This window comes from Lepidochelys kempii, chromosome 10, assembly GCF_965140285.1.
Source record: "Lepidochelys kempii isolate rLepKem1 chromosome 10, rLepKem1.hap1, whole genome shotgun sequence".
NCBI lineage: Eukaryota > Metazoa > Chordata > Testudines > Cheloniidae > Lepidochelys > Lepidochelys kempii.
This window is the reverse complement of record NC_136389.1, coordinates 33,341,922-33,355,727: the sequence shown is the minus strand read 5'-3', so window position 1 is coordinate 33,355,727 and position 13,806 is coordinate 33,341,922. Positions and strand designations below refer to the sequence as shown.

Sequence of the window (13,806 nt, the reverse complement as noted above, 5' to 3'; positions counted from 1 at the left end):
GCCCCGGGGTTCGGGCTGCCGCCCGAGCTCTGGGATCCTCCCACCTTGCAGAGTCCTGGAGTCTGGAAGTCTACGCTGCCGTTAAATTGCCCCTTTACCTGAGCCCCACAAGCCCTAGTCAGTTGGCACAGACCAGCTGCAGGTGTCTAATTGTAGTGTAAACATACCCTCAGTGACGGAGCAGGGTGTTTTGAACCCAGATCTGCAGAGTCCCAGTCCACGGGGGACTGTGTTCTGGTTGAATGAACAGCAGTTCAGTTACTTGTATTCTGTTAGGAAAAGAAACTATGTACCAAGTTATGGAAAGCCTATATTCTGCTGTGCTTATTCACGAAACAATTTCCTTGTATAATTCCCTTACCAAAATCCTAGCTTTTACCTAACCAAATAGTAAATTAGCATGAAACAAATTGTATGTGTCTAGCAAATCCGCAATAGGCTACATATCCTTGTTTTTCAACTTGTGTAGTAGACATCGTTATTGGGGATTATATAACAGTGTTATCTGAAGCCAGCATATCACAGATTAACTAAATCCTGACAAAGAATGCTCAGGCATTGTGAAACTCAGGCATTTCAGTTAAATAATGGCTAAAAAGTAATAAATCAATAGGAGAATTTGGTCTTCATCTAGTTAGTTCAAACTTGAGCTTTAAACTAAAGGAAATACATTAATTGTTCTGGAAAATATGCTTAATATTTGGATACAGATTTGAAACTTGATATTATATACACGATCAATTGCAATGGGCAATTATTTACTTAAAGTATATATGAAGGAAAATTATCTAATTTCAGTCTGGAACTTTGAACCATTAGAGATGTGTATGCAAAGATGTTTGAACCTTTCCTTGATTTGAGCCACTGAAACATAGTGCTATCTTTATTAAGAGGGATTCACAGTTATCTAAACAGTCTGCATTTGAAAAGCTTTTCATTTTCAATGTGTTACAAGAACCACATGGTTGTTTTTGTATGACTGGAGTAACCACAGTATTGTGGTGTTGCTGTAGATTTTAATCTTATAATATTGACTGCATGCATGCAAAATTGTTATGAAAAACTCTGAAAGCTACAGGCAAGTCTCATTTCTTCTGTGCAATTCTGTATTCATCATTATATATCTATAAATAGAGTATCATCTGGGCGATCTGATTGTATAGACCTTCAGAGCCTTTAGGTGGTATTGTATTTCAGTTTTTTTGTTTTCTCATTTTAATTATTTCATGGGACTCAATCCCTGTGAGTTGTTAATTCTGCAGGGGGCTGTGAGCTCTGGTCCTGATCCAGCAAAACACTGCAGCATGTGCTTCTCTTCATGCATATGCACATAAGTGCTTTGCTAGATTGGGGCAGGAGTGCTCACCATCTTGCAAAGTAGAATCTGTAATGGTCACAGTATGAATAATGGATCGACTAGCCCTAGAGACTAATTTGTATAATATTGCCTTTACTATTTGATTTAAGTAACATGCCATCTAGGGGTCGATCATGATTACTTATTGCTCAGTCTCATAAGTGTTTTCAGAGACTATAAACTTAATCTGAAAGTATATCAGAATTAACAATTTCCAAAACCGTTTGAATGCAAAAAAATTCAGTGGAGCCATGACCATTGATTTCTCTAGTTATAGCAGTACCTATTTGACCTAGGTGTTCAATTTGACTCTGAAAATGAGCAGCCTTACTATAAAGAAAAGAAGGTAGTTTGCTGTATCTGAGAAAATGTTAATATGTACACTCACACACACCAGTATTTATTCTGGCCAAAGTATCCGAAATAGGCAGAATTCAGAAACAAAGTTAGTAGAAGTAGGGTATGTGCAATTAGTACTCTGCCAAAATGTTCTTCTGCTTAATTTATAAAATGTCTATTGTCTATTATCAATCCCCTACAACCAAAAGGTAACAAGTTAGATCTTCTGCCCCCTCTGCATCATTCTGGCAGCTCCAAAGTCCTGCCTTCATTTAGAGAAAAAGCATATTTTTAACTTGTGTTAAAGTAATTCATGTTAACTAATGCACATAAAATCCTAGTGAGGACAAGACAGTTGCAGTTTTAACTCATGTTAGCTAGTTGAGGTAAACTCTGGGAGAAAGTGTAGGCTCCAAGATTTGGGACCTTCAAATAGCTCTTTTGCAGCTCCCTTCCTCAGCTGCGTCCAATGGTTATTGGGCACCACTGTGGAATTAAGTTCAGTTTGTTTGAATTTGGGTTGTTTTACAAATGCTTTAAAATTTACATCTTACTAGTAACATAACGGTTAGTGCCAGTCACAAGAAGAAAGTTCCGCTCAATACATTTCAGTAAGAGCCTGCAAATGACTTTGCTATCTCCATGAAAATACAGCATCAGGAAGCTGTCACCTGGATTACAGTAGTGGGAGAGGGGAGGTATTTGAATGAATGAAGGGGCAAGCAACCCTATTTATTGCTATCCTATATATTGTTGGTTCAGTGTGGCATTCTGAGTCCTATTCTGATGCCTTTTATGCTCATCACTTTTACCTATAGATCTGGTGCTGAGTACTAAAACTGCATTTCACTGTTCTGCCATTGCTGCTTATACTCTCTTCTCGCTCTTAAACCTTCATACAGCTTTTTTTACTTTGATGATCCCGTGTGGCCAGTTTTACTTCCTATGGTTGTGGCCTATATTTGTTAACTTTGTTCCTGTTTTAAGTCTTACCCTTTCCAAACATTTAGGGTTTTTTGTTTTTTTTTTCCTGTTGTATTCTTTACAATTCTGACAACTTTGGTTCCAGTTCATCTGCTACAAAAAATCTGTGTAGCTAGATTTTTTTTTTTCAAATGCAGATTGTATCTTTAAGAAGTAGACCTCTCATTTACTCAACTTGGTTTACTAAATCACAGCAGTGTTTTTGCTGAGTGTCGTGGATTGGCTGACGGTTGGTCTAGTGACCCAAAATTGCAACCTGCTTTACATTCAGTTTGCAAAGCTTCATTGCAGATCTTTAATGTACTACTTTAAATATATTGTATGTATGTGCAATATATACAAAGTTGTTCACATATATACATATATTACTTATATTTATGTATAAATGGCTGGAAACTCTGACCCATAAGTGCATTTCTGTTAAATGTTTGTCTAGAGTATGGATTTGGTTTCATTTGCAGTAATATACAGTTAGCTGAGCAGTTGGTCACATTTCATTTTATAAACCAAATAACTTTTGAATCTGTAATATTTTTATAGATTTTTCAACATTAGGATTATTTCTGCCTTTGCAGTTTTACTAATACATCACTGAGTGCTTTTGGCATATCTTCCATTTTTTTTGTTACTCTCTGTGAAAATATTTTTCAGGCTTTTTGACAGTGTGTTCTTTTCCAAGGAAACTCAGTAATTCTTATGCCTGAAATTATACAGCATTTTCTCTAACAAATGAAAATCAAATCCAAATTCTTAAATTTGAAGGATATACGAATGTAGCACTTAACAGCTACTTATAAATGATTCCAAAATTTTGAATTTGATTGACAACCTATTATTTGTTAGTACAGATGGCCTGTAGTGTATAAAATGAGACCGAATGCTAATCTGTGCTTTGCCTTGGCTTTCTGCTCTGTGTTGTCTTGGTGTTTGCATCTTACCTCTTATGTCTGTGCTGTTTGTTCCCTTCCCTGTTCTCTAATCCTGCCCTTCCCTTCCCTCTGTTCCTTTTCATTGTCCACACTGACCCATCAATCAACCAACAACGCCCCCCCTTTCGTCGTGGTGATCTGCCCTGCTCTGATTGATGGCTCCGTTGCTTGGGTGGCTGTGTAATATGATGGACCAGTTCACCCAAATATGGCCTTCTTGCTGACAGGTATCACTTCTGTGAGAAGTGTTTCACTGAAATCCAGGGGGAGAATGTTACCCTGGGTGATGACCCTTCCCAGCCACAAACGTAAGTAATCATGATTCTTCTTAATGCTACATTTAAAATAATGGAAAAGAATTGTTTTGGTTGTCTGAAATTGACCATTTGCTGCTTTTAGGGTAAATTAAGGGAAGGTGTATAGTTTCTTACTAGGAGAAGGTTTATATGGTGGCTTACTGTTGTTACAGTGTCAGACGATTATCAATATTTTCTGTTTTCATTTCTTCTATTTGCCACAGTCCTTGGTAGCTGCCCATGTACTGTTGATTTCAGAGATAGCAGACACTAAAAAGTGTAAACAGAAAGCAAATTTTAATGATTCATTGATTATTTGCATCTGCTAGTGAAACAGGGCAATACTGCTGGAAAGCCTGATCGGTTACCTTCTTGAAGCACTCATTTCATGAATGAATGCTGTAGCTTGTTTTCAGCCTGACAGACTGGCTTGAAATGAGGTGCAACAAGGCTTACAGTCAAGACCGGCTATTTTTGGAGAGGGCTTCTTTACTTACTGCAATTTTCCTAGGTTTTTTTGCATCTTGTATTGGATCTTACATTGAGTATATTTGTGTAGTAATCATAGTGCTTTTAGCTTACTACACAATTAACTAGTTTTGCTAACTGTGAAAAAAATACATGTTAAAATAAAAATGAGTGGAATTGCTTTGTCTAAACAAAACTGAATTCCCCTGGTGTGCTTTCTTCTTCAGACTTGAGATTTCAATCATTTGCTGCAATTCAAGTAATCGTGATAAGGTCTTAGCTTCATCTGATGTAATTCTGGCAATAGGAAAATTTCATTTTACTCTTTCTCTTTAGAACAATCTCAAAAGATCAGTTTGAAAAGAAGAAAAATGATACACTAGATCCAGAGCCGTAAGTATTAGGTCGTCTTTTTTTATTAAAAAGTTAACATGACTTTCTGATAATCACTGTGTAGTTGTTACAGCTACTACTTCCTTCTGTGGCCATTATTTCAGAAACGGGAAACTATATAGCCAGAGCAGTCCCCTTCCCCATCTCCACCCAAATAGGTAGCAAAATCTTTACATAGAGTTCTTAGCCCTTTGTATGGCAACTTTTAAACATATTATATTTGGGGTAAAATGTGCCTTTAATATTTTGCACTTCAAGAGAACTTTTCATTAAAATGGGGTTGCAACCCACTTTGGGGTCCCGACCCACAGTTTGAGAACTGCGTGTTAGGTTGACAGTAAGCTTGAGCAACTTCGCTCAACCTGTGTTTGCAACAGTTAGTTGAAAACTTAAATAGATGGAGGTCATAGAATACCTGTTTTTTGCAAGCAGAATTCCGTACTGCAGTCAATAGGAAATTTAGCTTAAATATGGATGACCGGTAGGACCCAGGGAAAGGGTCTAGAAAGTAAGAGTTTGGACAAAGGACCATTCTCGTTCTCTTTTGGGCCCACAACATTTTGACAGTTCCTTGTTAACTTAAGTGTATTATACACATTTTTAGATCTTAAATATAATGGCAGAATATATCCAGTTCCATTTTGGTGTGGAAGTATTTTTCATTGGTCTATAAATTTTCCTTAATGAGGTTACTGGCAAGATAAATATATTTAATTGATACCCATCCACATAATCTTGTTTTATTGTTGAAAGGTAGCCCTGTGGAGAATTACCTGCCTAACAAGCATTGACCTGGTTTTTGTCGTTTCATACTCTTTATCTCTTAGGAAATTAAAGTAGCTTTTTTTTTTTTCCCTTTTTCTTCCAAGCTTTGTTGATTGCAAAGAATGTGGTCGGAAGATGCACCAGATTTGTGTGCTACATTATGATATTATTTGGCCTTCAGGGTAAGTAGCCTTAGATGGGTTTTAGCCTTTCTTCTGCAATTATAATGAAACTCTTACCTGTATAGATCCTGTTGAGCTGTTGATTTACACACAATAATTCTCTTTCAGGGACCACATATAAAGAGACAAACCACCTGTAAATGAATTTTTAATTTGGTTGTTAGTGGCTCCTTTGCATATTCAAGCTAAAATATGTAGGGAGAAACTTGTCCACAAACATTGTTTCCTCTTTCTGAATTACTTACTGTTTGTAAAAGTTGGATAATGGTAGGGGATAAATATTAAAAGAAAGATAAAATGAATGTGCAGTATTAGTTACTCATTTGGTGGAATGAGTAAACCAACTCTAAAGCATCTAACATTTTCTGAACTTGATGTACTTAAATTGTTCCTAATCCATATTAAATGATGAGACAGTAGTTTGGGATGCAAGTCATTTTTTTTCTGACTACTACTATTAAAAGTGTTTAATGGTGGATTAAGCTAGCTGGGGCTGTTTATACTAAATTATCAGCAAAAATTTGTTGTTTTACAGCTTTGTCTGTGACAATTGTCTGAAGAAAACTGGTAGAACACGTAAAGAGAACAAATTCAGTGCTAAGAGTAAGTTTGTGTGGTTTTTTTGTTCATACATTTTAGAATTTCTTCAACCTTTATCTTGCCTGTGCTCCTGCCCCAGTACCTTCCATTCCAAATCCCAGTATATATTAGGCTTGCAGAGGAGATCTCCCCTACCACTGGTGCAGCTTCACTAATGCTAGCAATATTAGGAGTACTAGTGCAACAGTGGCTGCCGTTATTTTACTCAGTGTCATGTAGACCTGCTTTTCACAGGTCTCGATCATCAGTGCCTGTGCCCTGGAGTTGCACCATGGATAGTGCAGTGGTGAGAGATTTCTCAAAGGCTAGTGTATGCAGAATTCAATGAACAGCACAGAATTCACTGTTAAGTGGAAGTGATTATATTGGATGGTGCTGAGAGCTGAACGTCTGATTTTGAGCAGTTGGGTTTTTTTGCAACATATATATGTATTTCTAATTCTGAGGTATAAAATAAAGCAGAAACTCAAAACTAAACACATAGATGACTGATTAAACTTAAACTAGTTTCCATGTAGCCTTAAAACAGAAATAAATGTCTGACATTTCTGTGCTTGGCAATCAACAAGATTTAAAATATATAAGTTGTGGAGACTCATACTGTGGTAGTCCATGCACTTCCGGTGTAATTCAGGAATGTTAAATGATCAGTTGTTTCCTTTTACAGCTCTCTCTGCTTTTTGAATTAGTATAAAGTAATAGAAATTCTCAGTTTTAATAGACATCATATTTAGTTGTCACGTTTTATGTCTAGAGCTTTTTAAATACATTCTAATTTCAAATTTTTGTCAAGCTGTAGTTGAAATATTAATTAAAAAACGAAAGCTTTTAGGCACTTAGGGCAAAATGTTCAATCTGCTGTGCTAATCTTTATTGCAGATTGTGTACACGTTAACTGCACAGAACACCAAGTGATGTCAATAAAAGTTCCATGTACAGTACAAGTGCTGAATATACAATAAGGACCAGCACTGCAGAATATGGCATTCATCGTGTAGAGAGGAAAAACAAATTAAACATTAGACACCTAGGAAATTCAGAGTTAATTTAAACAAATCCAAACATTGGGAAGTATGGAAAGGCATGCAGACAACCTTAACTTATTCCACTGTGGTGATGCCAGCCTCCAAACTTTCCTCCTTTGTTCTTTTCATATTTGAGGCCATTATTTTGAACACTGTAGTTTTGTAATTAAGGGTTTGCAGAGTAAGCAAACACCCGACGTTGTATGAAGTGGTATTTTTGGATCAAGGACATTTTTGAAGAGGTTTAAGAAATTCACAGACTGGAGCGAACATCTCTTCAGTTTGTAAAAGCCAGCGTATTGATCCGGTGATCACAACTCACTGTACTCCCATCTTCCCTCTGTTATCTTTGTTCGTAGAGGCAGTCCATGGTAGCGGAAATGTTAAAGATTGAGAAGACCATGCACTTGTACAGCTTGCACAGACTTTTGTATATAAGTTGTAACTGTTCTTTGTCAGCACACTCATTTTCGCTTTTTTCATGTATGTGCCATACATTCATGAGCTAGTCTTGGGGGAGGTGTGTAAGTAGATGCAATAATTCTTATTTACTGATATTTTTATAATTGGTGGCACATGGAGTTCTGGGGTGGGATTTTCAAAATTTTCATTGGCCTAACTCGGCTTTTATTGAAGTCAATGGCAAGTTTTACCATTTACAGTAGTGGGAGCTGTTAAGCCAGTGCTGCGTGCTTTTGAAAATCCAACGCATAATGACTATTTTGGAATGATGGCCTTTAGTATTCTGTTTGTGTACTCCGGATTTTATTAAGCACAATTTTAGTCTCTGGACATTTTATGACTGTACAAACCCCAGCCATTATAAGATTAAGAATAATGTATTCTGGTGTTTGTGGTTGCTGTTGAGACTAACCTGTTATGGGTGGGTAAGGTTGTTTTAGCGTTTATTCCCGTTCGCCTCCCTCAGGACATCACTACAGAGGCAGAGTTAAGATTGTCTGAGTGCATTTCTGTACTTGGAAATGTTTGGTTTCTTTTAAGTTTATTCATAACTTTGAGTTTCCTGGGTTTTACGTGTGTGTGTGAGAGACTATATTCTTGTAAGTTTTTTTACCCTTAGGTTACTATGCATTACTACCAGCTTAACTTTTTAAGTGGGATTTTCCTTGGTTTTTGTTACATTTTTGAAGTTTCCTGGGCACCACGCTGGAGGGGAACTGCTTCATTCCCTGGGACTCCCTGCATGCCTCCGGGGGGAGGGTGCATCTTGAAGTGGTGAGAGGACTCCCCCACACTTCTCCTTTTGCCCCAACCCAGCAAGCCTTCTACTAGTCTCTTCTTCTGTTTGACAAGTGCAGTTAGGCTAATCATCTTTGACAAGCCAAAGTTCCTCTCTTTGATTCCTACCACTTGTTGTGCCTAATTTCCCTGTATTGCCTTCTTCAGTCCTCACATCTCACCTCCTCACATTTGCCCCTTTTCTTTCCTTCTCTGATCCAAGAGGATTTCTTTAGCCCTCCAGTGACATCAAAAATAGTAATAAACAGGTATGACACCTCCCAGCAAGATGAAACTGGATTGTCTTATTTGATCCCTTCTTACTCTCCATAAGAGTTAAGGTTTCTAAATAACTTGTCTGTAGAAGGTGTTCTAAGGATTAAAAATACCTAATTCATGAATTCACAAAGAGCTGCATCTGTGTGTGAAGTTTAGAATTCTTAAAACCTACCATAACCTAAAACACATGGGCCAAAAAAGCGCAAGATGCTAGGGGACAATATAAAACACAGGTATTTTTATAAAGTGGCATATAAAGATCTTTAATCCTGCACATTCCTCCTGATTTAATTTTTTACTCTATTTGAAGCATTCCAATTTGCAAAAAAAAAAAAATTTTTATTGCTCCAATAAAAAGTTAGAAGTACACTGAAAGTAGGGCTAAATTAAACCTTAATTATTGAATTGTTACTAGGATAAAATTAACCCCACCACAGAGGCACTTGCAAGGTTCTTTGCATCACTTAAGTCCTTAATACGAGGCATTGTCACAGAAAGTCCAACTGCAAGTGGGTGGCTTTTCAGAGGTCCTGGCCAGTATAATGAGTAGCAAGAATATTGTGTGGAATCCAGTGGGGCTGGAACTAGGGATGCTGCCTCACCCCATGGCTTGAAATAGTAATAGCAAACACCAAATACATGGTTTCCATCATCAGCACCCCAACTGTAAAAATTGTTCTGGCACCCTTGAATACCTACAAAAGCTGCAATGATGGCATAGGAAGAAACATCATGCTTCCATTCATATTTTATTGGGCCCAGGGTTCCCAATAGCATTACTTAAAAGTGTAGAGGGAGAGAGCACGGAAGTATATCTAACGAAAATACTATCTTAAAAATAAACTAAAAAGAATTTTCCGTTTAAAAAAGTTAAAATAGAAAAAGAAAATAATTTCTTTAGATTTAAAATGTAAAAAAGGAATAATTTAAACTGTGAAAAATAACTAACTTCTACAGTTACTTAGCACATATGAGGTCCAGACTTTTTCTCCTGTCTCTCGGCTGGGGATATTAACTACATAAAGATTGCATGAAAAGAAATACATATTAAAGGAAAAGCAAGCTCTAAGTAACCAGAAATGAACAAGAAAGATTGGAATTGAGAGGGGAATGTATTTTGTTCTTCAGAAGTCACAGGTTCTAGCAGTTCAAAAGGTTTTTATTGTGGTTTCAATCTGGAACATACTCCTATGTTTGGGAATTTCTAAACAGATATTTGACACTTTATAGTTCACCATTTAAACTACATTAACTTGTAAAGTAGTGAATTACAAGTTATATTTACCACTCAGACCTAAACAGAGCTTCATATGTCTACATGCTGAAAAGATCTCATAAATGTCTGATTTTATGTGCTATATAGTATGCTACGTTACCAAGGCACAGTGTCCTAAACAGCCTGATTTACTTGATTTTTGTGGCATTGTCTGACTGCTGGTATTTTAATAGTAGGTAAAGAAAGACAAATCCTGTGTAAAATCAGACTTCAAATTAAATTTGTACGGTGATGGTAGTAGTTTATTATATAAAAATACAATTTTTATTTAATCTTATTTTTAAGTTAATAATGTCTCTTCTCTGTGGCTGTTTTTTGCATTGGTTCCATGACAAATATTTGCTTAAACCAAAGGTTTTCAAACTCCTTTAGAGTATGGATCATATTTTAATAGCTATTTTGCATTTAATTTAATATAAGTTTTGTGGGGGGGGGAATAATTTTTACAGTTTCATTTTGTTCTTCAGTTCATCTTCTCCACCCCACTGTTTTGTTCCTCTCTCCTTTCCCTGCTCTCTTGTAAATATTGCCTGGCCATCTGGTTTCCTCCTTCCCTTCCCCTGAGGTGACTGGCAATCCTAGCACACTGGTGGCTTCAGTTCCTAAGAGCAGCTTCAGCTTCCCTTCTTTCTCCTCCTTCCCCCAATTTGTTTTAGTAGTGGCCCCTTCTAGAGATGTAGAAACAAGGATGAGAAGTCAGTTCTAGGTAGACCACAGGTTAAGAACCACTAGCTTCAACAACAAAATTTGCAAATAGTGTAAAAGAGAAGGGCTTTAAAAATGCATTTTCCCATAGAAAGCTTTTCTGGGCAATTGCTGTCAACTTCTCCAATATCCAAGCTTCTTTTCTTTCTTTAATTTCAAACATTCCTGGTTTGCAAAGATAAACTTCCAAATATAAATCTAATTTAACCGTTACAGTGTCGTCTTCCTAAATATGTAGAGAGATGGCTCCAGTATCTCTGTTGCTGCTCAGAGCTCTGGTCAGTTTTTACTCTGCTGCAGTTTGGCAATCTTGTCAGTGTTCACTATGCCTGTTCAGAATCATTTGGTCATCTGAAAAACTGACAAGACTCAGGTCAGTTTTAGTTTGCTACTTGGGAGAATTATGACCAGCAAGGGAGGAAGGATCTGGAACTGTGCAGTGGGGAGACTTGTAAACTGACTAGGGAAGAGTGGACACTTCCCCATTCAGCACCTAGAAAACTTAAGGGAAGGACCGTGTAGCAGAGACCAACTTTCCCTCACAGCAGGCATTTGGCTAGTAGAAGGTAGAGAAATGAAGATCCCGTGCCATCATCACAGCAAACAGGAGGATCTGAGGAAGAGACCAGAGAGAGAGTGTGCCACTTCTGCTTTAGGTTGAGCATTTCAGATTTGTCAGACACTAACTAGCAGGAAAAGATGGAGATCCCGAACAGCAGTGTGCATGCTTTTTTCCAGTGACTGGTTGGCTTCTCTGTGGCAAAGAGTTGGAGGGGGGAGTGAAGGCTCCGGCTGGAGGTTTGGGCTCTAGGTCACACACAGCTCCACTCCTCCAGCCCAGCGAAGTTTGGGGGAAGGGGTTGGAGAGCTCAAACACAGCTGCAAGCGCCTCCCCCATGGGCACAGGGAGCGGAAGACAGAGCCTTTCCCATGCAAAGTTTCCCACTTTGCCAGCAGTCCATGGAGCTGGAGGTGCCCGCAGTGGTGTGGGGGGTCTGTGCCAGGGGGCCTGGGGCAGCGTGACACTCCATTCTGTGGGGCGTAGCAGGGTCATGGGGCAGAGGCTCAAGCACCTCTCCCGCTAACTGAGTCGCTCATTAAACTCACCAGGTGAGTTGGCTGCGGCACAATGGGCAGGGGGCGCCCCTGCTTGGCTCGGGGTTTTAATTCCTCTCCACTGCATATGACCCAGCCCTAGAGCTCCGGCTGGGCTTGGGGAGGGGCACCTCTCCCCACCTGACTGGCCTGTGATAGCCTGCTGCATGGCCACATGACTGAGAGGGAACTTAGCCCAAAGGTAGCCCAAGCTCTCAGGGTAGTAGGTGCCAGATATGTTTTTCAAGCTTTAGTAAGGATTGTCTTGAAAATAAGTTTAAAACTCCTTCTGTAGCTTTTTATAGTAACTGTATGAACTGCAGCTGAGAGCCAAAAATATAGTAGCTTGTTAAGAGAGAATATTAACATATTTTTAGAGCAGTCAAAATGCTTGGCTCTTAAGGATTGTATTTTAGGGTTAATGCTTGGGTTGGCATGGATGTTGGTAATCTCTTGCAAGCATAATTATATTCTTGCTCTATACATCTGTTCATTTGGCCTTCTCCTTAGTTTCCATGACTTACTGTGCAATAGCACAGAGTGATGAAATGACTTTGAAGGGAAGTGGGAATCACTTGGTAGAATTACCCACTGAAAGATGTTAAAATGAGGACAAAATCATTAGAATTCATTACAGCTGCTAGCTAAAAATATGCTGGATGCAATTACTAGTTTCATATAATGGAACTATGCTCCTTTTTCTATGTTCTTAAGATAGAAACATTGCCAAAATTAAATACCACTTTTAACAATGATCTGCAGGTGTAAACTTCAAAGCCCAATCTACTGTAATATGAAGTGTGGGATGTCCCACGTCATCATTCAGCGTATTAGTGTTAAAAGTGGAAATGATACAGTTTTCCATTGATCAAGTTCCTCTGCAGTCAGCACGCAGTCTCCCATGTAGTGACACTCCAGAGTGTGCTGTGCTGATGTCCTAACCACAGAATTCCACTAGGTTGTGGAGTTAGATTATCGAGGTGTTAAGGAAGGGGTATGCTTAGGGTTAATTTTTATATTGAGATTTTTAATACATTGTATATTTTTATATATTGTCATACGAAATAAAATCTTAGAATGTAAGCTCTGTAGGTAGGAATGGTGTTGTCTTTTGCGTCATTACAACTGTCAGTGCACTCTTGGGTTTTAAAGTAATCTTCAGGTGGGTATTCAGTTCCACTACTATGTGAACACCCCAGGTGGTCAGTTATAAGAGACAACAGTCTTGCCTCCTGGCTAGATGGCAACTGATTAAGGTTTTGGCATGGAAATTTTTAGTACATTTCATTGCAGAGGTGAGGGGGGAAAAGAAGATAAGTAATGAAAGGGTCACCAGTTAATGTCATTTTTGCTACATAAATGAGTATCATAGGGGTGTTGAATGATGAGGCCCTTTCAGGAGGTGGGGTGGGGGGAGATTGGAGAGTAAGCCCACCCTGTACTCATCCCATAGACACCTGTCCCTCAGAGTTGGACCCAGCTCCAGGCATTGCAAACTGGCATACGGGGTTGCAGTACACTCAGATTTGGCTTGTCCACCCCTCTGTAGGTGGAGATGGAAGGGTGGACAGGCCAAACATGAGTAGCACTGTGACCTTGTGTCCAGGTCACAACACCACTTGTTCTGGGGGCCTAATCAAATGTGTTTTTACAGTCATTTTTCCAAGATTTCACTGACTTTATTTAAATTCACATTTCCGTGACCTCTGTGACAAATCACATAGCCCTACGACTGATGAATAGTAGCTGCGGGGGACTGTAAATTAAATGTAGCAGGGTAAAATGGGTGACCATGAGAATGCATAAGTGAATTATGCCACCACCTTGATTTTAGATAGGGAGGAAATATGCTGGTAAGACTAGAATAATTAAAT

At 38.5% G+C, this 13,806-nt stretch overlaps 1 protein-coding gene across 8 annotated transcripts in view; it reads left to right on the top strand.

The window, feature by feature from the left end:
• CREBBP (CREB binding lysine acetyltransferase) overlaps nt 1–13,806 on the top strand; it is a 191,714-nt gene that overhangs the window by 152,251 nt on the left and 25,657 nt on the right. For 6 of the 8 annotated variants that reach the window (XM_073362774.2, XM_073362776.2, XM_073362780.2 and 3 more), the window contains 4 exons: nt 3,807–3,917; nt 4,710–4,766; nt 5,636–5,713; nt 6,249–6,316. In XM_073362774.2, the coding sequence (XP_073218875.1) occupies nt 3,807–3,917; nt 4,710–4,766; nt 5,636–5,713; nt 6,249–6,316 (314 nt within the window). The remainder of the gene's footprint in view (nt 1–3,806; nt 3,918–4,709; nt 4,767–5,635; nt 5,714–6,248; nt 6,317–13,806) is intronic. The other 2 variants (XM_073362775.2, XM_073362777.2) reach the window with 2 other exon arrangements.